Source organism: Mycteria americana, chromosome 24, assembly GCF_035582795.1.
Source record: "Mycteria americana isolate JAX WOST 10 ecotype Jacksonville Zoo and Gardens chromosome 24, USCA_MyAme_1.0, whole genome shotgun sequence".
Lineage (NCBI taxonomy): Eukaryota > Metazoa > Chordata > Aves > Ciconiiformes > Ciconiidae > Mycteria > Mycteria americana.
Window position 1 is genome coordinate 1,002,963 of NC_134388.1, and position 21,137 is coordinate 1,024,099.

At 50.9% G+C, this 21,137-nt stretch overlaps 1 protein-coding gene across 4 annotated transcripts in view; it reads left to right on the forward strand.

Annotated features, from left to right (window-relative positions):
• Positions 1-21,104, forward strand: part of PIP5K1C (phosphatidylinositol-4-phosphate 5-kinase type 1 gamma) — a 50,817-nt gene extending 29,713 nt beyond the window's left edge. The window contains exons 6-17 of one of the 4 annotated variants that reach the window (XM_075524654.1): positions 784-936; positions 3,088-3,387; positions 3,908-4,113; positions 5,328-5,411; positions 5,935-5,983; positions 7,002-7,086; positions 7,445-7,606; positions 8,588-8,720; positions 9,021-9,053; positions 11,507-11,611; positions 11,862-11,994; positions 16,678-21,104. In XM_075524654.1, coding sequence (XP_075380769.1) covers positions 784-936; positions 3,088-3,387; positions 3,908-4,113; positions 5,328-5,411; positions 5,935-5,983; positions 7,002-7,086; positions 7,445-7,606; positions 8,588-8,720; positions 9,021-9,053; positions 11,507-11,611; positions 11,862-11,994; positions 16,678-16,680 — 1,446 coding nt within the window. In that variant the 3' untranslated portion in view covers positions 16,681-21,104. Of the gene's footprint in view, positions 1-783; positions 937-3,087; positions 3,388-3,907; positions 4,114-5,327; positions 5,412-5,934; positions 5,984-7,001; positions 7,087-7,444; positions 7,607-8,587; positions 8,727-9,020; positions 9,054-11,506; positions 11,612-11,861; positions 11,995-16,677 lie in introns of all 4 variants that reach the window. The other 3 variants (XM_075524653.1, XM_075524655.1, XM_075524656.1) reach the window with 3 other exon arrangements.
• The last annotated feature ends 33 nt before the right edge of the window (positions 21,105-21,137 follow it).

The following is a 21,137-nucleotide window of genomic DNA, read 5'->3' on the forward strand; positions in this document are numbered from 1 at the left end:
GCTGCCCTGAACCCGCGCGGCCTATGCAGTTACCTTGGGGTTGGTACCTAGCTGCAAAGTGCATGTGCTTGCTTGCGCTTTCTTCTTTTTTTTTTTTTTTTCCTGCTGCTAGGCATGTCCTCGTTTGAGGACCTGCTGTTTGCATACTGATGTCTAGAAATGTCCTCCCAATTCAATTCCCGATGCAGTACCCTTTGCTGTGCTTACACAGTGCTGATCCCTCTCTTCTTGTTTGGGCACCTGGTCTCATACTTTTCATGTGCTTCTAGCAGGACTGAGGGAGTGAGATGTGGCTGTAAAAATCCTCTGTAACAGGGGAGCACAAGGCCAGAGGAGGCTGCTGAGAACAGCCAGTGCATTGTGTTCCCTCCAGCACAGTGATATGTGGTACCCTGAGCAGACTGTCATGTCTTTTAAAATCCTATCTGTCCATCTGCACTTGCGGTAATGTGCTGAAAGAAGCCTAAATGTGATACACGCATACACGCACAATGGGAAAAGATAAGATGTCATTATGAAGCCGGGATGTACTGAAAGCAGATTATTAGCTTGATTCTGAGCAGTTGGGATGCTCTGAACTGTAATCTCAGTCTCTAATTGTAAATTGTCCATCAGCTTTGCTGCTTAGACCTAACCTGTAATGAAAATAGTTCCGACTTAAGCTTTGCTACCCCTTAATCTCGCAAGGAGACAGCATGCTGGGGAAAGCCCTCAAGGGCGTAAAACTCAATGTGCAATGAGTGGGGGCTAAAAACATAATCTTTTTTTTCTTTTCCTCTCTAGTACTCATTATGTAATGAGCCTCTGATAGAGCTGTCAAACCCTGGCGCCAGCGGCTCCCTCTTCTATGTCACCAGCGATGATGAATTCATCATAAAAACTGTGATGCACAAGGAAGCTGAATTCCTACAGAAGCTCCTTCCTGGCTACTACATGGTGTGTATCATCCAGAACCTTTGACCCGACTTGGGTTTGTCGTGGCAGCTTTTCTGTCCAAAGCATCGCACAGGGCATGTCCTCTACCTGGGTTTCTTGTGGCCTGCCCTGTCCCTGTCCCATGCCAGGGACAACATTAACAGTGTGTCATGAAGCCAGTCCCAGAAGCACAACTCTTGCCAATTATTCGCAAACTCCGTAGGTAAACTTGAAGCAAATAATTGTGCCATAGCTTGTAGGCATGTTCTTGCCTGGAAATGGCTTCCCAGATGTGTGTTTCTGGGTGTCCTTTTCCCAGCACTAGTTCGTTGTTCTTTGCTTCGCACCATGCATCTGCCTCAGCCTGACTTTGAGGATGGCTGTTGATTGCAATAACACAACCCCCTTGGTTTTGTGGGGAAACGACTGCTGTCCCTGGGTATCTCCCGTATCTGCTGTTTAACAGAGTTACCCTGAAGGCAGTTGCTGGTTGTCCTGGCTCCCACTGGCTGCAGTACCAAGCTAAAGACTCCCGCGGTACCAGCCAGCTTTGCACATCCAGTCTGCTGCAGATAGTTGTTGCCTAAATCTCAGGGCTAGCAAGGCAATATATTGAGACCCAGAGGACTTGCATGTGGTGACAAGTAGTAAATCGGAACCAAACCCAATGCTTTGGTGTGTAAACCAGGAGCTGTCTCCCTGCCTAACTGTGGTGAAGGGTCCGGCTCTATACGTGAGGGCACTGAAATTGTTAGAACAACCCAGGGATTTGTTTGCTGTGGAGAAGCTGAGGAGAAGGTGATGGCAAACAATGTGAATGCTGCCCCATCTGCGAGCATGTTGCAGTGGATTTGATTTATGCGATCATATACTGTTTTTATGAAAATACTTGCCTCACTCAATATTTACTAGGGAAAATTTGCCCAAGTGAGACAGGGTCTTGGGTGTCTGTATGTAACTGACAGCCAGTCGCTTGCTTTTGCAAGTGACAGTTGAGTTCCTGGACAGGATGAGCTTTCTTGGAAAAGTGTTGCCTGTTGCTTAACGTACGTAGTAGATCAGGTGGAAGGTTTTGAATGGGAATGGAGTTGCACTGTTGTCCTGAACTCTGCAGTTGTCCTGGCTAGCAATCAGTGTAACGAATTAAACTGAACTTACCTGTCTGGTGCAGAGCTATGTGCTGCTTGTTACAGCATTCCAGTGTTTGTGGGTTACTGTGGTGCCACATGATCTCTCTGCTGTCCTTGGGAAACCCATCTGGCATAAGAGGAGTCAGTGGAAAGGAAGCAGAGGGGTTTCATCCTGAGTTACTTTAAAGCTGGGCAAGTGCTGTTTGCATTCAGTCTTGCCTGCTTCTGTCGCTTTTAGCTTGCACCATGTTGAACAGCGCACTCACAAAGAGGGCTTACTCGTGTGCCCAGTTAGGTGAGATGAGGAGGGGCATGAAGTTTTAATACAGTCATGCTTCTGCTGTCTGTCAGGTCTGTTCATTCTTTCATAGTGTGCAAAGATGTTCTGTTTCCTTCCCAAATTTTCCCAAAGCTGAACAAGCAAATCATGCCTGTCATGTCATTCCTAATAATACTGCTGCCTAAAAAAAGGACTTGATAGCAGAGCAGGATATCCATGCTCTCTGGCCAACTGTGTTTTAGAAAGCAGCTCTGCAAAAGGAGGAGAAAATTGATGTTGTTTTGCTTAAAAAAAAAAAAAAAAAAAAAAAAAAAAAACCAAAAACCACGTCCCTGGTTTATTCTGGGCCAGAGAACGGCTCTTGATTTCTGACACTTCTGAAGAGATGAAGATAGCTGTTATTTTTAAACCTGAAGTTCCCACTTATTGTGTTTATTTCTCTTCCAGTTTGGTTTCCCTTTTTTAGCTGCTGTTGATGGGGAAAGCGGGGAATTTCTGGACTTGGTTATTTGCCCAGAGAGTGCTGTACATCTTATTCCCTGTATTCAAAGCATAGTGGTATTTTCAGGTCCTAAAGCCACTGAAATGCAAGAGTTTGTCAAATGTGTACAGTAAGCTCTCATGTAAAGTTCAGAAAATCTCTAGGTGAAGAAACCCTAGTCTGACTGCTCCAAGATCTGTTAGCATGCTTTGTGTTGAACACAGCAGGAGTCTTCTGCCGAAATGACCTTTCCACATGCTTTTTTTCCAACCCTGCTGCAGAATCTGAACCAGAACCCACGGACGCTGCTGCCGAAGTTTTATGGACTGTACTGTGTGCAATCAGGGGGCAAAAACATCCGCGTGGTTGTGATGAACAACATTCTGCCTCGCGTGGTGAAAATGCACCTGAAATTTGACCTGAAAGGCTCGACCTATAAACGCCGGGCATCCAAGAAGGAAAAAGAAAAGTCCAGCCCTACGTACAAGGATCTAGACTTCATACAAGACATGCCTGAGGGCCTGATGTTGGATGCAGACACCTTCAGTGCATTGGTGAAAACGTTGCAACGAGACTGTCTGGTAAGGAGGGGGGCAGCTTGGGGAGCAAGTTAATGAAGTTCTGTGGCTCTTGAGCATGAGGAAGAGCAAATGATTGAGAACCTTGCTAATCTGCTAACCCCAAAGCAGGATAAATCCCTTCTACTGCCCTTTTCCCTGAAAGCAAAGCAGTGGAGTTGGATCCATGACAGCCTCTGAGGACTAAGGCTGTGTTCCTTTGCCTGGTACATCAAATTGTGGCAGCCTGTTCCACTTGTATTTAGTCCCAACGGCCCAGCTACATTTTTCCTATACAGTGTGCAGCAGATACATGGTACAACAGTGTTATTTGCAAGCCTTCAGCCCTTTGGGTTCATTGTGGGATGGCCAAACTCTGTGATCAAGTCCAGAGACGACTATTGGTTCAGAAACGTTCAAGCTCTGGTGAAGGAGTTGTTAGTGGGAATGTGGACGGGCTGTTCCATGCTTTGGGATCTGTGCTGTATTTGAGCTGCTTGCCTGATATTTTGTCTTTGTTCTTAAACTCAATACTAACCTGTAGGTGTTGGAAAGTTTTAAAATCATGGACTACAGCCTCCTGCTTGGGGTTCATAACATAGACCAGCAAGAACGGGAGCGACAGTCTGAGGGAGCCCACAGCACGTCGGATGAGAAGCGTCCCGTGGGGCAGAAGGCACTTTACTCCACAGCTATGGAGTCTATCCAGGGTGGGGCTGCCCGGGGGGAGTCCATAGACACAGACGACACGTAGGTGAAAACCTGGTTCTCTTGCGCTGCTGGGAGGGGTGGAGGTGGAGGCTGGAGTAGTAAATCCCTAACTGAGGCCCGTATGAACTGTTAGAGTGAGCATCTCTTCTGGGGGCTGTGGTACTGCTACCAGTAAAGCAGTGTGGTGTGAAAGGGTGAAGCTAGGGTGGGAAATATTTCTGTAAGACTCCAGCCTCACAGCGATCTCTCTTCTTAGGCCAGTCTGTGGGTTGTCAGCTCCTGTAACGGCCTCTAAACATCCACCCATGCTCTGGGGAGGAGAAACCAGCTCAGTTCTAGCTCAGCATCCAAATACTGGAGTGGAAGTAGGGATTCAGCCTGTTCTTAGGAGCTTGGAGTTTGTTCTCCATCACTCCATCTTTGGAATCCCTGACAGTACCCTGAGGCAAGCCCAGTGCAGTTAGCAAACAGCAATGTAGCCAAGTGCTGGAGTAACTGGTGGAGCTGTGGGTTGGGGGGGTGGGTTTGCCCAAAACCTGTCCTGTGCTGTGCCCGATCTATAGCTCTTGGGCTGCAGGTGGCTCTTGTGACTGTCCCTCTGGCTCTGTGGACCAAGCTTGCTAACAAATGGTGGAGTTTGCTGTTTGTTGCTTTTTGAAACCAGCTGCTCCAGTTTTGATGGAGGATCAGTCACGGTGGAGCCGGGATAATACTTTGGTGTTTCCATTCTTTCAAGTAGCATCATTAATTGCAGTGGCCTGCCCGATACCTGCATGCTTTTGTTGTGTGCTGGTGCTAGTGGTTGCTGCACCTTTGGCAGGACTGGTATTAGTGTGGATGGGACTGGAAATACCCTTGTCCTTAAAGGTTTGCTGCCCTAATAGGCAGACAGCTCATGCTGACCTGGTAAATAATCTGATCCCCAGAATAAAATGTCCTGTAGCTAAGAAAAAAAACCATGTGGTGCTTTCTGGTCCAGGCAGAGCTGTTGCCACGCGATATGGGTCCTGTCCTGATAGCATTTGGCGATCCAGGCAGGCAGTAACCCCGGGGACACCTTGTGTGAGGTGGCCTGCGTCAGGAGGTGACTTCCTGTGGCTGTGCACAGAGTGACTTTGCAGGTTTTGCGTTGTGTGTGACCACCACATCAGAGCCCTCTTTTCAGTGATGCCATCCACCTTTCCACAGGTCTTGGGGGTATTTCAGCTGCTCTTTTTGAGGCTGCACTTGCTGAGGTTTTGTTTTACCTGCAGGATGGGAGGAATCCCAGCAGTGAATGGCAAAGGAGAGCGTCTCCTGCTACATGTAGGAATAATAGATATCCTTCAATCATACAGGTAGGTAACTTTGCAGTTGTCTGTCCTTTAAGTGTGTTAACATCTATTTTAATACTGAATGAAAGCAGGAAGATTTTCGTCTCCTGAAGAGTTTGATAACGAGTAGGCAGGCTGCCTAAAGCCGTCTGTCGATGCGTGTCAGGGGCTGTGGATTTTTATCCTGTCCTTAGAACAGCTGGTGACACAGAGCCATTTTTCTAAGATACAATGAGTTGCTCGTAAAGAAGTTTCCCATCTCTGTGCCTAGAATGGGTAGCATATCTCCAGGGATGGAAGGTGATTTTCTGCTCCTCTTCCAGCCCAGCTCCTCCTTCCCTGTAGGGTTCCCAGGCAGTCCTGACCTGACTGCAGAGATACCGGTGTGCTCAGCCAACCTCCTGGCTGGAGGAAAGCTACACTCCGGATGAAGGAGGAACCGTTAGCAGCTCAGTGATCTCTCCTGTGTATGAAAGGTGGCTTAGATATAGAGTACGTGCCTGAATCTGTCTCTGTCTTTTTCTCTCCACTTCTCCCCTGGAATTAGGTTCATCAAGAAGCTAGAACATACCTGGAAGGCCCTTGTCCATGACGGGGTGAGTGCCTGTACCGAGGCAGGAATTGTCCAGGCCTCGGCAGGATTACCTGCCTTGGCTTCGTTTATGCTAGTTGGTGGTGATTACCTTGCTATTTATAGTGCCTGAACTGGCACAGTTGAAGCTGATGAAAGGAATAGTTCTTGCCTCTTATGCCTCCACAGCGGTGTAGTGCCACTTATTCCCAATCAGGTTTTCTTGCTCACTCCACCTCCTCGCATGTTTAGCTGTCGTGCTACCAGCTTTCCTCCTCTGCTCCCATCTGTCATTTTCCTCCTCCCCATGATACCAGGAGCTGTATGCACAAGGCGCGTGCATTCATGTCTGTGTCGAGGAGCCCTGCGTTTGCTCTCTTTGGTGATTGACTGTGTTTCCACTTCAGTAAGCTATCTGTTAATAAATCCCTTTCAGTGTTTCCCTGCTGTCTTGTCTCCTGCAGCAGCCAGGTGCATGTTTACGAAAGAGCAACCTTGGATGTGGAAACTATTTTTCAGCATTGCATATCCTAGCTTCCCTTAAATAATAAGGCAAAGGAAATGTGTAGATGCCAAGTCATAGTAGCACAGTCGAACATCAGAATCAGAGACAGCTTCAGTTTTACTATTTTAAACAAAAAGTGCAAAACATTTGAAATATGTGGAGACCCTTGGCTGAATTTTGGTGTCCATGTCGTATGCAAAGGTATCCAGGTGTGCCTTGAATGTCAGCCAGCAAAGCCAGAAGAAATTTCATGTATGTAATCAGGCCAATATTTGAAAAATCCAGGAAGTCTACAAAGGAATAAAATCACCAAAATCCATTATAAAATTACAGTGAGAATATAATCAAATGCAATCAAATCAAAGGCAATGCTTCAGGCTTATTTATAGCATTAATCAGATCATTTCAGTTAAGCCTTTCCATTTTAAGGCTCTATCCGTGCTAAATGTTGGAGTAAAAAAGACTGCATTGGTTGTTACAGAAATTCTGCCTTGAGGGATAATTTTAAAATTAAACAATTGGCTTCTTGCCTTTGTAGGACACGGTGTCAGTACACAGACCAAGCTTTTATGCAGAGAGATTCTTCAAATTCATGACCAACACAGTGTTTCGAAAGAATTCCTGTAAGTACCTAGTCCAAGAGCTGTTGCCCTTGTGATGCGAGGCAAGCCTTATCTCAATCTTGCTGCTTCAGTCCACGTGGAGAGTTTCTGGGCTGGAGTCTGAGCGGGCTTTTCCATGGTAATATAGAGCAAAGCTGGGGAACTGCAAAGCCCTCAGGTGGTCACAGCTTGCTTTGGTCTGCTCAGGCTCCCACCCAGGGGCTCTCCCTGCAGCCTGACTCAGGCTCAGTCCTTTGGAGATGGCACTTGCAGAGCACGTGTGTGTGTGTGTCAGAGGGCAGAGGCCTCTCCCTATGAAGGGAAAAGTGCCTTTGGTTGTGGTGTTTATTTCATCTGCTCTTTCACTCTTCTCATCCAGCTCTGAAGTCATCTCCTTCAAAGAAAGGGCGTAGTGCCTTGCTAGCTGTCAAGACGGCTGGTCCAACAGCTGCATTCTCAGCTAGCCAGCTTCCCTCCGAAAAGGACGAAACACAGTATGATCTTCGTGCGGCCAGGAGTTACCCCACACTTGACGATGAAGGTAATGGTCTTGTTTGGTGGCTGATGGCTGTGTGATTACCCTCTCTTTCCTAGCAGCTCCTTAGGATCCTCCCCTCTTCTCATCAAGTTCCCCACTGTGCACTGACCACATGTCTTCCTTGATGGATAGCTCTTCATGGCATGTCTTGCTGTGCTTTGCGGGTGCTAAACTTAACCAGGACAGGGGAGAAGGTAAGAGTATATTGTTTTTTCACAGCACCAGCATTTTGTTGATTGGGGAAGCAACGCCTCTGCATCGAAGAAGACCGAATCCCTTCTTTGCAGCACTGTATGGTTCTGCAGTAAAAATGGTCGCTTGCGTCACTGCTGCAAGGCAGCCGCTGCCAACTGGCACCAGCAGTCATAGCCCAAAAGCGATCAGACAGTTGAATTTTCCACCCTTTAAAAAAAGGGGGGAGAGGGCGGGACTGGGAACAGCAGGACACAATGACGGACTTTGGACGGTTATAAGGGGCAAGATCTTGCTATTGAAAAAGATGAATGGCCTGGTTCTCTGCTGCCTTTTCATGACTTCCATCTGGGCTGGATTTACAGATGAGTGGTGAAGGACAGGCTCCTCGAGCGCATAGGTGTTAGATTTCTACCCGTGCAAAGCAGTGAGCACTCAATTCATCTCTTAATTCACTTGGATATTTATCTCTGGCGATCCAAGCCTTTAATCCAGCTTTGGTTACCAGTGAGATGTCTTCATTGGCATTACGTTTCCTGTAGCGTCTGTCTGTCATGCTGGAAATAGTGCTTACTGGCTCTCTCTAGAGGATGCCTGGGGAGAAGCTGTTGCGTTCATGAAGCGAGCTAAACTTCTTGCCTGTGTTTAGTTTTAAGTGACCAGTCCCAGTGAGGGTGTGCAGGTTGATGGTGGAACAGCCTCACACCGGGCTGATGTAGGTAAGGTGTTGGTGTTTGACCTACTCATCCTTTTCTTCCTGCATCTCTCCTGCCCCCTGCTCCGGGCCGGCAGGCAGGCCAGACCTGCTACCCTGCACGCCTCCTTCCTTTGAAGAAGCTACCACGGCCTCCATAGCCACGACACTGTCTTCAACATCTCTCTCTGTTCCCGAGCGATCCCCTTCGGAGACCTCTGAGCAGCCCAGGTACAGGTGAGGACAGCACTCATCCCCTGCTCCCACCGGAGTCAAGTGGCTGCCATTCCTCTTCGTGCTGCAGATCTCGGCAGGCTGCCCTATGCTCTGGAATGCTAATGACCGATTTTAATTAAATCTCTCCTGGGAGCATGCAGACACAGCTTTGATGGGATTAATTATTGCTGGGAGAAGTGTCAGCTGTTAAGTAGAACATCTCCCTCATGGGGTGGGGAGTTAGATTTGGGGGCAGTGTAGGATTTCTGTCTTAAATCACTCCTCAGACTCTACTATTCTGCTTTCTTTCTGCAGGAGGCACACACACTCCTCGGGGCAGGATGGCAGGTGAGAAAAGTGTCTCGTCTCTTCTTGCGCTGCTGCACAGAGGCCTCATGTTTGTCCCTGTGCAAAGGTCTCTTGGAGGGCTGAATGTGAATCTCAGCAGCCCCAAGGTTTTGGCATGGTCCTCTGCAGGATGATGAGCTTCTTCCTGCAATCAAGTGATCCCTATTTCTTACACAGAATTTTCCTTACAAGCAGATCTCTCAGTGCTTTGCAAGGAACCCTAAATAATACCCCTGTTGTTTGATGGGAAAGGGGACAACCGAGTTGTCCAAATTTACCCACCCAACCAGCACCAGAATCAAGGAAGGTTGTTTATGTCCCTCTCTGGGTAAGTGAGCCTTAACAGCAGGAACACTCCTCCTCTGTGCATCTGCCTGCCACCTGGGTGCGGTGGGTGTGAACGTGGGAAAGGGCTTTGACCTTGTGAAGCACTGAGCACCCTCAGGCCCCAGAGAAGTAGCTTCCAGTGTTTTCAGAATCTCAGGTATGTTTTTTCCCTCCTGTGGTGATAGGTGGCTCAGAGCCAAGGGCAAGGTAGGACAAAAATCCCCTACTGCATAAGGATGTCTGGATTTAGAGGCTCATATCGTATAATTATCTTGCATATTTTTGCACCAGTAAAAATGACCCCATTGCCTGTGTCAGCAGCATCTGCATGAGGACCCTGCGTTTGCTGCTGACTCTGCCCTAGCTTTCCAGGACATCTTGTAAGTGTTGTAGGCACAGACTTTGAAATGCACGTCAGACTCAGTCTTGGGATATGCCATAGCCCGAGGAGCTGCTGGACAGGCTGACATCCTCTCTCCCTGCAGTCAGTGTTGGTGCTTCAGAGGAAGGCAAGGACTTTGGAAGATGAGGGTTTGCACCATCTTACAGACATCTCCCCTTATTCCTAGCTTTTAGTGATTTGCTGAGCTTCAGACCGCATACACTGGGGAAAAAATCCCTTTCTGTGGTATTTCTTAATGAAAATACCTCTGGATGCTGCATGTCGCTGAATCTTGGTAAATTCCTGTCACTGGAGGCTGAGGACCTACTTGCTGTTGATTTGCAGCACCTATGAAGTGTCAGGGACCTGCGAAGCACCTCACCTCCTGCAGAATCTGTTGTCTGAAATTACTGAAAATTGGAGACTTCAACTCGGGCACCAGTGGTGGGACCCATTTAGCAAAATGCAGTGACTTCACCCCAGTTACTCCAGCCTCCCTTGGTACCTAATGGAGGGAGTTGCTGTAGGATGTGACTACTCATCCAGAAACAGGTCAGGTGAATCGAAGTGACTGTCCCTGGACCATGCAGGGAACTTAGCATCTTGGTCAGAAGTAGATCTGTCTGTCACAGATTTGCCACAGCTACAACCACCCCACACAAGTGTGGCCGCCTTTGCTATTTTTTGCCTAGTTCCTCCATTTCTGGTACTGGTGTCTCAGTGTGCCCTTTCTAGGGGAGCAGGGACCTGTGTATTTTGTAGAGCACTCTGTGATCCCCTGGTGAAAGCCAGTGCAAGAACAAAGTTATTACAGTGTGAATTTACATTCCTGAGCTGAAAGGAAAAAGACCTTATCCAGTTTGGTGAAGAACCTGTCACACCTCTGATTATTCTAATCTGCTGGGGAGATCCCTCCGGGTTTGAGATCCACCCCTCCGAGGAAGAGAGGACCGAGCTGGACAGGAGTGCCGCCTGCTGGCTCCGGCTCCCAGCCAGGGACAACGCAGAGCAGGACGGTATTGCCGATGAACCCAGAGCTCGTCCCTTCCCCAAGACTGTGCCCTCAGCTTGGCAAGCGCCGGCTCCTTCCCATGAGGACTATGGAGCCAGCCCTGCTAGCACAAGCAATTACTTTAATAGCATGAGGTATTAAATTGAAGACTGTCACAAACAGCTCCTGAGCGTGCAGATAAATCTGATGTTAACCCTGGAGCACGCTTGAGCAGCTTTGGTGCGCTGGGAGTCTCGGAAGAGGTCGGAGGCTTTGGCCCTTGTGTGGTTGATAGATAACGCTGGGCTAACTCTGGACACGGGTTTTCCCTGGAGGCCAATTCTCCTCCTCCTGTACTCCATTTGACACTGCCTGTCTTTTCTGCAGCCCTGGCTAATTAATCCCTTTCCTCTTGTCCTCCTTTCCCACCTTGTTAGTCTTGAGCACTGCAATCTGACAGGACTGACTCTTTTGCCTGGGAGTTTTGGTTATCCAGATCCTCAATCCTGGGAGGTCTGACAGCTCCCTCTGAGCCGAAATCAACAGCTCGGTCTGTGCTGGGAGCTCGGTGCCGCAAGTGGCTGGCAGTAGGCAGCTGCGTGCCGGGGCAGACCAGCACAGCTCGCTCCTGCGGGAGGTTGTGGTGCGAGAGGCTGGGCTGACTCAGGACTGATTCAAGCTGATCTAAAATTGAGGACTGTGCATACCTAGTGCCCAACTGAGCCTTTGGGCCTGTCTCTCTTCGGTTTCCAGGTCACACGAGGAGGTGCGGGTTGAGGAGGAGCTTCAGCAGATCAGTGTCGAGCTGGAGCCCAAGTGTGACGTTGAGATTGTAGCTCCCGAAGAAGATGACAAAGAGTGAGTGTTTCAGAGCGTTGGGCAGCTTTGCAGAGCCCTACCTGGTGTCATTTGGTCTGTGGCAACTTGTGCTGGAGGCTGACTTTGTAGGGCACCAGCTTCACAGTTCAGTGAAGCTGAGCGCTGTTACTTCTGACCCGACCCAATCTTTCTGGATGTGACAGCGGAGCATCTTCAGCTCCTCTGTAGTAATAATCTTGCTTGCTCCTTTTCTGATCGCAGTGACTGTGTCATTTCTTCCCCCCTCCAGAGAGGCGGCTTCTTCAGCCTGTGCCATTGTAAGGTCCACAGCTACAATAGAGGTGGAGACAGCCAGCCAGGCCTCCGAACCAGCCAGCCAGGCCTCGGATGAAGATGACGTGCCAGTCACAGACATATACTTTGTAAGATACCTTCTCCGCCTGGCCCGTTAGGGGTGTGATGGGAAAGGTTGGGTGAGGCTGTAACGGTCTTGATTTCAGGCAGTCGGGTGCAGGGCAGTGTCTGCCCCATGCCATCTTTGTGTTGAGCACCTTGAGATCTTAATGCTGGATGGGTTTTTGAATGCAGGGAACTGGATTAACCCTTGGAGAACTCAAAACAGCATCTAGTAGGGCTCAAATGGGTGGCAGTGCTGCTGTGGATGTAGCCGTAGGTGTGCTGCTCTACTTCCAAGCACAAGCGCTGAAGGGCTTATCTAGGCCAGCGCGTTCACTCCCAGGACAAGCCAAGGTGAATGTAGGTGCAACTGAGAGGTTCTTCCTTCCTCAGCCAGAGAGCCTGGCTGCTTTCCTGAGCACAAACGTGCCGCGATGGCCTAGAGCCAGAAGGGAGGTGGTTGCAGTGGGGCTGACCTCGGGCTCTGGTGAACTCTGGCTTTTCCTTTCCCTGCAGGCAGATGCATTAGGTGATGCAGTGAAAATCTAGTGCCGAGACAGGGAGTAAGTGAGGTGGTTGCTGGTTGGCAGCAGAGTGCTGTGGAGCCTGGCGCTGCGTTCCTGTCAGCTCTCACAATGTCTGAGCAGCTTCTGCAGACCAGAAAAGAGTTTTTAGCAACATGTATGTGCCCCACGGATTCCCAGAGCAGAGCTGAGGGTCTGACCTGTGAGAGCTCTCCCCCATGCCTGAGCATTGGAACCTTCTCATTAAAAGAGGTGCCCAGCTTCTCCCTGCTCTGACTCGTTGTTGTTGGTTATATGGCGATGGAGATGAGCTGAGCCCTTGTGATGAGCTCCTTCAGGCTAACCTAAAAATGGCAACGTTTGCCTTTCCTTGTGCTTGCGTGACTCTGCTGCAGAGCTGCTCACTCGTTGCCGAGTCATTCCGAGGCTCGTGGGAGCTGTGGAAGGAATCAGCTCCATTTTAAAAGCTTGTCTGTTTGGGTTTTTATGCATGCTGTTCAAAATGCAAACAGCTCCCTCTAACACTGGCTGCTCTTTCTTTGCCTGTGGATGGCAGCTGTGTGCAAGCTGCCTGCAGATACTGCCTGCTCTGCTGGCAAGTGTCTTGTAGCAAGGGTCAGCTCCTCTTCCTCCCCGTCCCTGGGCATATGGACTCCCCCCAACTTGAGGGGCACCTCTCTATCCGGAGGAAACCATCTGTGTGCGGTGTGTGCTCACAGAGAGCGTGACTGACTGCTCATCAGCATTTCATACTTCATCTAAGTCCTTGAGTTTTGCATTAAATGTGTGTCATGTGCTGTGGAGTGTTTGTCACTGCTGGGATGAAGGGAAAAGCTGATTTGGGTTCCCACGGGCGCTTTCCTTGGAAAACCACTTGAGCTGGAGCTCAAGTGAGGCTGTGCCAGAGCGCAGCAGGGCTTGGACCACAGCTGCTCTCTTGCAGGAGTGCTCCAGGGGCAATGGTCAATGAAGGGATGCTGTGTGCAGAGGATGATTTACCAAGTCCCAGGGGACTGTGATCTGATCTTTGCAAGTCTGCTCCTGAAAGGAGAGCACTTTATCCTCCTGTTCACCCACAGAGGAATAAAAGTGCAGACTGTGGCAGGGCATGGGCGCTGCTCTTCCCTCGCACGGCTTTCCTGCCCGCTGATCCCTTCAGGCCTGGAGTTGGCCCAACTCCTTGTTTTTTGCTTTCTCTTTCATCCTCTCTTTCACATCATCCTTTTTTTCCTCTGTTTCCTTTCTCATTTCACTTGCCCCGGGGCCATCCAGTTCACAGATGGGAGGTACTGGATTTACTCTCCCCGCCAGCGCAGACTCCGAACCACCTCGCTTTCCTCTGGGATTGTAAGTGAACACACTAGCACGTAGGGGAGCAGAGCTGCAGCTTTGAAACACTGGGGCCAGCACTCCATTTCCCTTGGATGCCGTGGCTCTGTATTGTGTAGCCATTAGGAACCAACCCAGCAGAAACCGGGGAAGCACACTGAAATCACTCAAATGGATCTCCCTGTAGGACCTTGCAGAAACACATGCTCTGCCCTGCTTTTCTGCAGGCTGGTGATGCAGCTCCTGCCATGGGATGGGCTGCAGTATCACCCAGCCTGTGACAAACTTGCAAGCGCCAGACCTGGCCACAGAGGTACCTGAGCCTTTGTAGGTAATGTTAGGCTCGGCTCCCTTGGCCCAGGAAGCCAGATGGCATTCCAAAGAGACCATTAAGATGTTTTGAAGCTGCTAAAAATCCAGCTGCAAATACAACCTTTTAGGCTTGTGGCTAGTCATCTTTCTGGTGGCTGGGATGGTGAGCAGCTCATAAAGCCAAATGAGTTAGGGGTTGCTGCTGGGTTAGGGATGGTGTCTGCTCTCCAGCCCTTCTCAACATCATCAATGTGCTCCCTCCTCACTGCAGGTTTTCTGTGAGCGGTGAGGGTTTTCCTTTCCTTCCCTTTCCAAAAGATGCAGGGAGGCAGTTGAGCATTTAGGGGGCTGAATCCAGAGCTCAGACTGCTCTGGCTTTTAGTATTTCCCTTGTCAGGCTTCGGGAGAGCTGACGCCCTCAGAGGGTAATGGCAGTGCTGTCGGAGCCTTGGCACAAGCATTTGTATAGCGTGGTCCTCTCAGCACCTGCCTCTTTGGTACCAGGCAGGAGAGCAGTGGAGAGGGCATCAGGCAGGGTACATGGGGGAGCAAGGGCAGTAGTGTGCTCCCGGCCTTGGCTGATGGCATGAGGAAAGTCCTGCACCTATGTGGGCAAACGGGCAACCCCTCCCGGCAGCTCCTCCTGCCCCCTCGGCTGGGTTTGGCTGCCCCGGCACTGGGAGGGTTAATACGAAGCACCGGATGCTCCTTTATCTCCCTGCTGGGTTTGCAGCTCCCTGCATGTATCTGAGCTCCTAAAAGGCTCTGAAGGAGGCTGGCTGGAGCATGTGATTCAGTCAGGATGGATGAAAAACAGGATGTGGGGCAGGCTTTATGCAGTGTTGAGCTTTCCGGCACCTCTAGCACCTCCTGTAAGAAGGTCCAGGCAAGGGTTTCTCTTCCTTCCTTCCTCCCAGCGGTCTCTGCTAATGTAGCTGCAATTATTGATGGGGTTCAGCATGCAGAGCCCAGTGCTTCAAAGCTCCTCTGGCTTCTTGTAGTTTCTCGTACATCGTAGACTGTTACAGTTGGTTCCTGGGCTGGGAACCCGCCCAGGCTTCTTCCAAGTACCCAGTTCCATTTCTCTTCCTTTGCAAACCCCAGGCTGAGTCAAAGGGGGCACTTTCCTCTCTCAGGGAGCACCTCTGGAGCCAAAAGAGCCCCAGTGGAAGTGGGTCTCCCCTGGGAACACTGGAAGCAGGCACCAGCCCTTGAATCTGCCTGGGCTTCTCTATGCTGTGTTGGCAGCAGAAACGTGTTTTGTCACACCGATGCCCAGTGCTGTGATAACCGGCTCCCTCGACACACATCCCCTTCCCCCTCATCCTTTCCAAGATCCAGTTGTGTTTTGCCTCCTTTGTCGTACTTGTTCCCATCACCCCACTGTCTCCAAGGCTCTCAGCGATAACTATTTCCTTTCTGTGGCCACCATCCACCATGGTCTAACCCACCCATCTGCTGCCTTGCTTGGCCTGCAGGGAAGGGGGAAGGCACAGCAAACCAGATGGGGTTTCACTGTAAAAGCCCTCCTGGACGCCAGAGATGCCAGCTGGTAACATGCACAGGGCTCAGGAAACGGGGGGGTTGAGAGCTGGGAGTGGGTAGCGGGAGCCGAGAGCTCTGTCACTGCCCTTAGGTAAGTCACTTCCCAGGTCTCTCGGTTTCTCTGGAGCCGGGGTGATGCTATGGCAGGGAGCTGAGGTTTCCCTGGCATCTCAAAAGCTCTAAAAATCTGTCCATGCAAGAGGAGAAGTTGTGCTGTTCCCACTGCAGCTGGAGCAGGGTCCAATGTCAGCTGCTGGCGGGCTGTCCCCATGTCCCAGCTGGTAGGGAGCAGGTATGTACTGAGGATGAGGGAGGCTCCTCTGAGAGCTGGCACTGAGCTCAGTTCTCTCCCTCCAGGTGGACAGCTGTTCGTACTGTATTGTTTCCTGCTCTTTTTATTTTCTCCTTTTATTTTTTTCCTCTTCTCTCCTTTGCTCCCTGCTCTGCTGCTGCTCTCCTTGCATTCTCCCTGCCGTCTCTGGCCACTCTGGCAGCCGACAGACGAGAGGAGTTGGGTTTACTCCCCTCTCCACTATAGCGCTCAACTCCACTCTGTCTCCGATGAGGAGAGCGATACAGTAAGTGTACAAGAAACGTGTGCCGGGTGCCCAGTGGGTCGAGGTTGGAGCTTGTGCTCCCTCTGCAAGGTCAGCTTGCAGAGGGAGCTGCTGTGGCCTCTGTGCAGCATGGGGCTCTTGCATGGCTGAGGCAGAGCCCTGCTGCATCTCGGATCAGCTCTGTGGCAGCAGGCGAGATCTCCTGCACTGGCAGAGACCCGATCTGCTCAGCAAGGGTTGTGGCTTGTTCCGAATCGTTTGGTGCAGTGAAAGCTTTGGGGAGCTGAAGTTCTCCAGTCGTGTTGTCATTACTGGAGGATGCGAAACAAACAGCTTTCTCTCTTCACACTCGTTTTGATTCTGGGGAGTTGGCTGGGCTCAGACCTAACTGAACGCAGGGCAGATGCTTGGGTGTTGACTCTCTTTTCTCTGCCTCTTGCAGTAATCTCTATGCAGACACAGAAGCCCCAGAGAGCAGCGATTCCCTCTGCAGGTCGATGTGTTCCCTTTTCGTTGATGCAGCCGTTCCAGTGGGATGGGGAAGAGCTTGCTGACACCAGTATTGCTGCACTGCAGGATCCCGGGCACTGCATTTCAGAATGGAGCAAAACTATAACCGTGTATTTCTACTTATCCCAGACGTGGGCAGCAAAGAAACCACCAACTCACCCGCAGCTCCCAACGGAGACATCCAGCTGGGTGTAGAGAATCCTGGGTAGTAACACAGTGTTTTCCAGACGTGCACTACCGTAGCTACCTATCCATGTGTGATACTGTGAACCTTTTTAATTTTTTAATCATGTATTTATTTCTTTTATCTTTGCACAGAGACAGCACAAACGTGCTTTTTTAAACATTTAGTTTACTGCACTTTTTTTTTTTGTTGTCATATATTTGTGCATCAGAAAGGAGTGTGAGACCTCACTGGAGAATTGGTAGGAGCACGTTGCTGGGGAGGGCAGGGACTGGAGTGGCTTCATTTGAGGCAGCAGCGTGGTCTAACCAACTGATGGAGTCAGGAGGTTTAAGGCTGTCCAGACTCTGCCACAGTTTTGCCGAGTGACCTAAGGCAAGTCACTTAACCACTCTGTGCCTCGGTTTCCCCCGTGCTAATGGGTGTACAGTACCCACTTCCGTTAAAGCACTTAAACCCTGGGATGAAAGGTGCTATGTAAATGCAATGTATTAAAGGCCATTGAATAGAATTGCTCCCATGTTACGGTAATCCAAAGTAGCCATGCCAATTTGCTTGGATTCAAAAATCGCTAGTGACTTCTCTTGATCTGTAACACTGTGCGGGGGAAGCAAACGATTCCTGGCGACAGTGACGTGGTCACCTCGGCTCTCCTCCAGAAATCACGATGGGTTCTGCCTTCACCATGTGCTGCGCTGCTGCGTCACCCGGTCCCTCCGTGCTTGGAGTCCACGCTTCGTCTTACCGGCTGCTACACCGCCGCCTGCTCCAGACACACAGGCACGGACAGATGAGAACTGTGGACCTCCAGGGACCAGCCACGCTGGTTCCCCGCTCTGCCCGGCCCCAGATGTGGCTCATCTGGACACTGCATCCTACTGGAGCCACTTAGCACCTCGCATGCTCATGGGTGTATCTGACCGCCCAGTACTCGGGGGTCACGAACATTGGGTTCACATGTATCCTTCGTACCTCAGGGCAGTCAGGGAGGCGCGTGCACGTCCGCACACACTGGAGGCAGAAACAGAAGCCTGGCTCTGCCACCTAACTGCACCAGGCGGTGTTGTGTTCACGGACTCTGTTGGACAAAAAGCGGGGTGACTGGGATGTTGCCTGTGGTAACACCTGCTGTTGGAAATTGCTGCTTCAGATGTCTGAGAGAGTTTGCTTTTCAAGGGCTGCAGGCTTTAGGCGAGAGGATTTGGTGTCACTGGGTCGTGTTCGTACTAGGCTCATCCATCTGTCAGCATGACGCACACCATAGCATTGTCTTGAACTCTAGCAATCCCATCCTCATCTCCCAGAGAGAAGAAAGGAAATCCTTTAGACCAGAGGGAGCCAGGTCTTACTGATGTGCTTTACAGGCCCCACTGGAGAAAGAGGGTCAAAATCTCTTTATTCTCATTATAATCTTCAGACTGTCCTTGGGATTCCTTGTAGAGGAGTGGAGAAGCGTGACCCTTCTCTCGGGCTTCAGACCCCCAAATCTGTCTTCACAGCAGCACTCAGGATGGGTTAATTCAGGTCCCAGAAGGTAACTGGGCTGGGGGGAAGCTCTTCTGCTCTGCAATGTGCTGAACTTGGTGAGGATCTTCATGAATTGGCATTTTCTTGCCTAGAAAGGGACCCAGACTTCCCCCCCTTGCCTGCAGATGCTGAAGGCTGTAAGGTGTGTGTCTCAAGAGCACAGGCTGGGGATCTTGCAGGCTGCTGCCATTAGATGTATTCATGCATTTACCAAATTATCTGTGAAAAGTCTTTTGAGAAACTCTCCCCTTTCAGTCACTACTTGACAGCTCGTTCACCCAGCTGGTAGCACTGCTCCACGACAGCCCCTGCAGTAGGCTGGGAAACGGCTCCTAACCCACCCCATCTGCTTGTGCCAGCCCCGCTGGGCTCCGCAGGCTGCGTGGGCAGTGCTGCGGAGCTGGGCAGAGGGGAGGCGGGGGAGTGCAATACCTACAGACTAACCTGCCTCTGGGCTGAAAGCAAGAGGCTTCAAAATGCTAAAAATTCAGCCTTGTTTGTTTTTCCTCCAGAAGCGTGGTACCATGCGTAGAGAGGCCAGAGGGAGCCACATCCCTTCTGCATCTTCAGATGTTGCTCTTGGGTGCTGCACTGGAGGAATGTAGCTCTGGGGAGGAACCCGGGAGGTCGGGTTCAGACTGTCTGATCCGAGGCCCAGCTGCCCTGGTACCACCTTGTTTGTGGGCCGGTGGTACCAGGGCAGCTGGTGTGTGCTTGTCGGGACTTTCCAGCCAACTGAAATCAAGCATCTTGTTTAAGATGGTTTAAGTGTCATTGATGGAGACTTTATTCCTTCCCCTCATTTCAGGGGTCTCTAAAGCTGCTTAGCCTCTGTGCAGGGAGCATCTGAGCCCCACCTTCACGGAGTATCTCAGTGAATGAACTTTGCAAGCTGGAGCTGCACTTGGTCCCAAGAGATAGGGGGAAACCCAGACCTCTTGCAGCATGTTCATTCCAAGCATCGTCTTTCCTCAAGCGTTCGGGCTTTTTGAGACAATCCTTGTGCAGTTCTGTAACGCTGAACCCTTTGGAGCGAGCGGGTCTGGAGGCGGAGGGTTGGTCCTGTGAGAGGATGTGCAAAGGGCTTAGATCAACTTTGTTAACGTGAGGGGACAAGAGGAACCTTCCTTGCGGGAGATACTGATCTGAAATGGAAACTGCCCCTTTCTGGGCTCACGCACGCTCCCTGCTGTGTGTCACCTACTGTCCAGTTAGCTCGGTGCTGGAGAACTGCTTGGCCTCTGCTTCCCATGGAGGCTGAAAGGACCTTGGAGTTTAAAGCTTGCTCTTAGCCCACCTCTCTCTGCACTGCACTGCAGCATGAGAGCGTCGGGGAGCTCCGGAGCATTTTCCTAGCGCTGTCCAGGCTGCCTTTGCAGGACACGCAGAGTCAGAGGAGGGCAGGACTCGGTCTTGCCCACAGGAAAGAGCATCAGCCCTTTTTAGGGAAGAGAACCACCACCCACCCTTGGTGTGAATGTCCCTCCAGCTGTACTTCCAGCTCATCTGGGACGTAGGTTGCCTGTACTTTCTCTGTCAGGGCTTTCTCTAGCGACCCAGCAGCTCGCTGGCAGGTGCTGTCCCTGCTGTAACCCCTACTCTCTCTGTCGTTAAAAGGAGGCACCGTGTTTTGCTCCTCCAAGACTGGAGTGGAGCAGCCCTGTGAGACAGCCGGTTCCTATGTAGCTCTGTTTGCCACCACTCTCCTTCATCCCCATCATCCCAGCTGGGACCCTCAGCATCGCCTGGTGCCGAGGCTGCTGGTGAGCTTTCGTCCCGGGCCCTTGCCAAACTGCAGCTGGCTGCTGGCTGCTACCTGCCAGGTATGGATTTGGCAAGAAAAACCTGGCATCTCTCTCTGTGCTTGCTGTCAAGCTCCTGTAAAGGCTCTGCCCTTCACAGGCACACGTAGAGCAGAGGTGTGGGGCAAACCAAGGAGCTGATCAGAGAGCCCTGAATGCTCACGCAAGGGATCCAGCTTTTGGCTGTTGTTGCCTCTGCCGTGAGCGGCTGGGCCACATGTGCCAAAATAATACTTTGGGAAGTTTTTTAGTGAAGCCAGAGTGCTCGTAGGCCTCGGCACAGGGCTGGCACAGGCACAGCGGCCTTTGCGTGGGCTCCATCACCCTGGCTCCTCACTGGGCTCCCAAAGCACGGCACAGCCCGGCGTTCCCCCTTCTCATTCCCAGCCACGGTCGTGCTCCAGCTCTTTCCGAAAAGGACAAGGGGAAAGCCACGGCTCAGGCGTACCGGATCATGTCTGGTTTTTCTTTCTGTTGATGTCGACGTTAGACCCAAGTATGTTCTATTGGATGTTCATGTTCCCACACATGTTCTGTGTCCGCTCTGTGCGTGCACCCTGTAACGAATGTCTGTGAGTAGGGGGGCGCGGGGGGCTGGCGGCCGAAACGTGATGCCAGCCCGGGGGTGTCGTCATGTTTCTCTTCTTTTGGGGGGGGTTAAGTCATGAGCGCTTTTTTTCTTTTTCTTCGTTGTTCTGAGGTTTTTTTCCCCTCTCTCTTCGGGGAGACCTTTTTCCGGAGAACTGTAAATCGATGCTATCTGTCCTCGGCTCTGTGATAAAGCATACTGTAGTCTGTGCTGTGCTCACTCCCGCGGCTCTGCCTCCTCTCTCCTGCGCTCGCGGCCGGGCCCGACTCCCCTTTTGGGGCTAAAAAGGA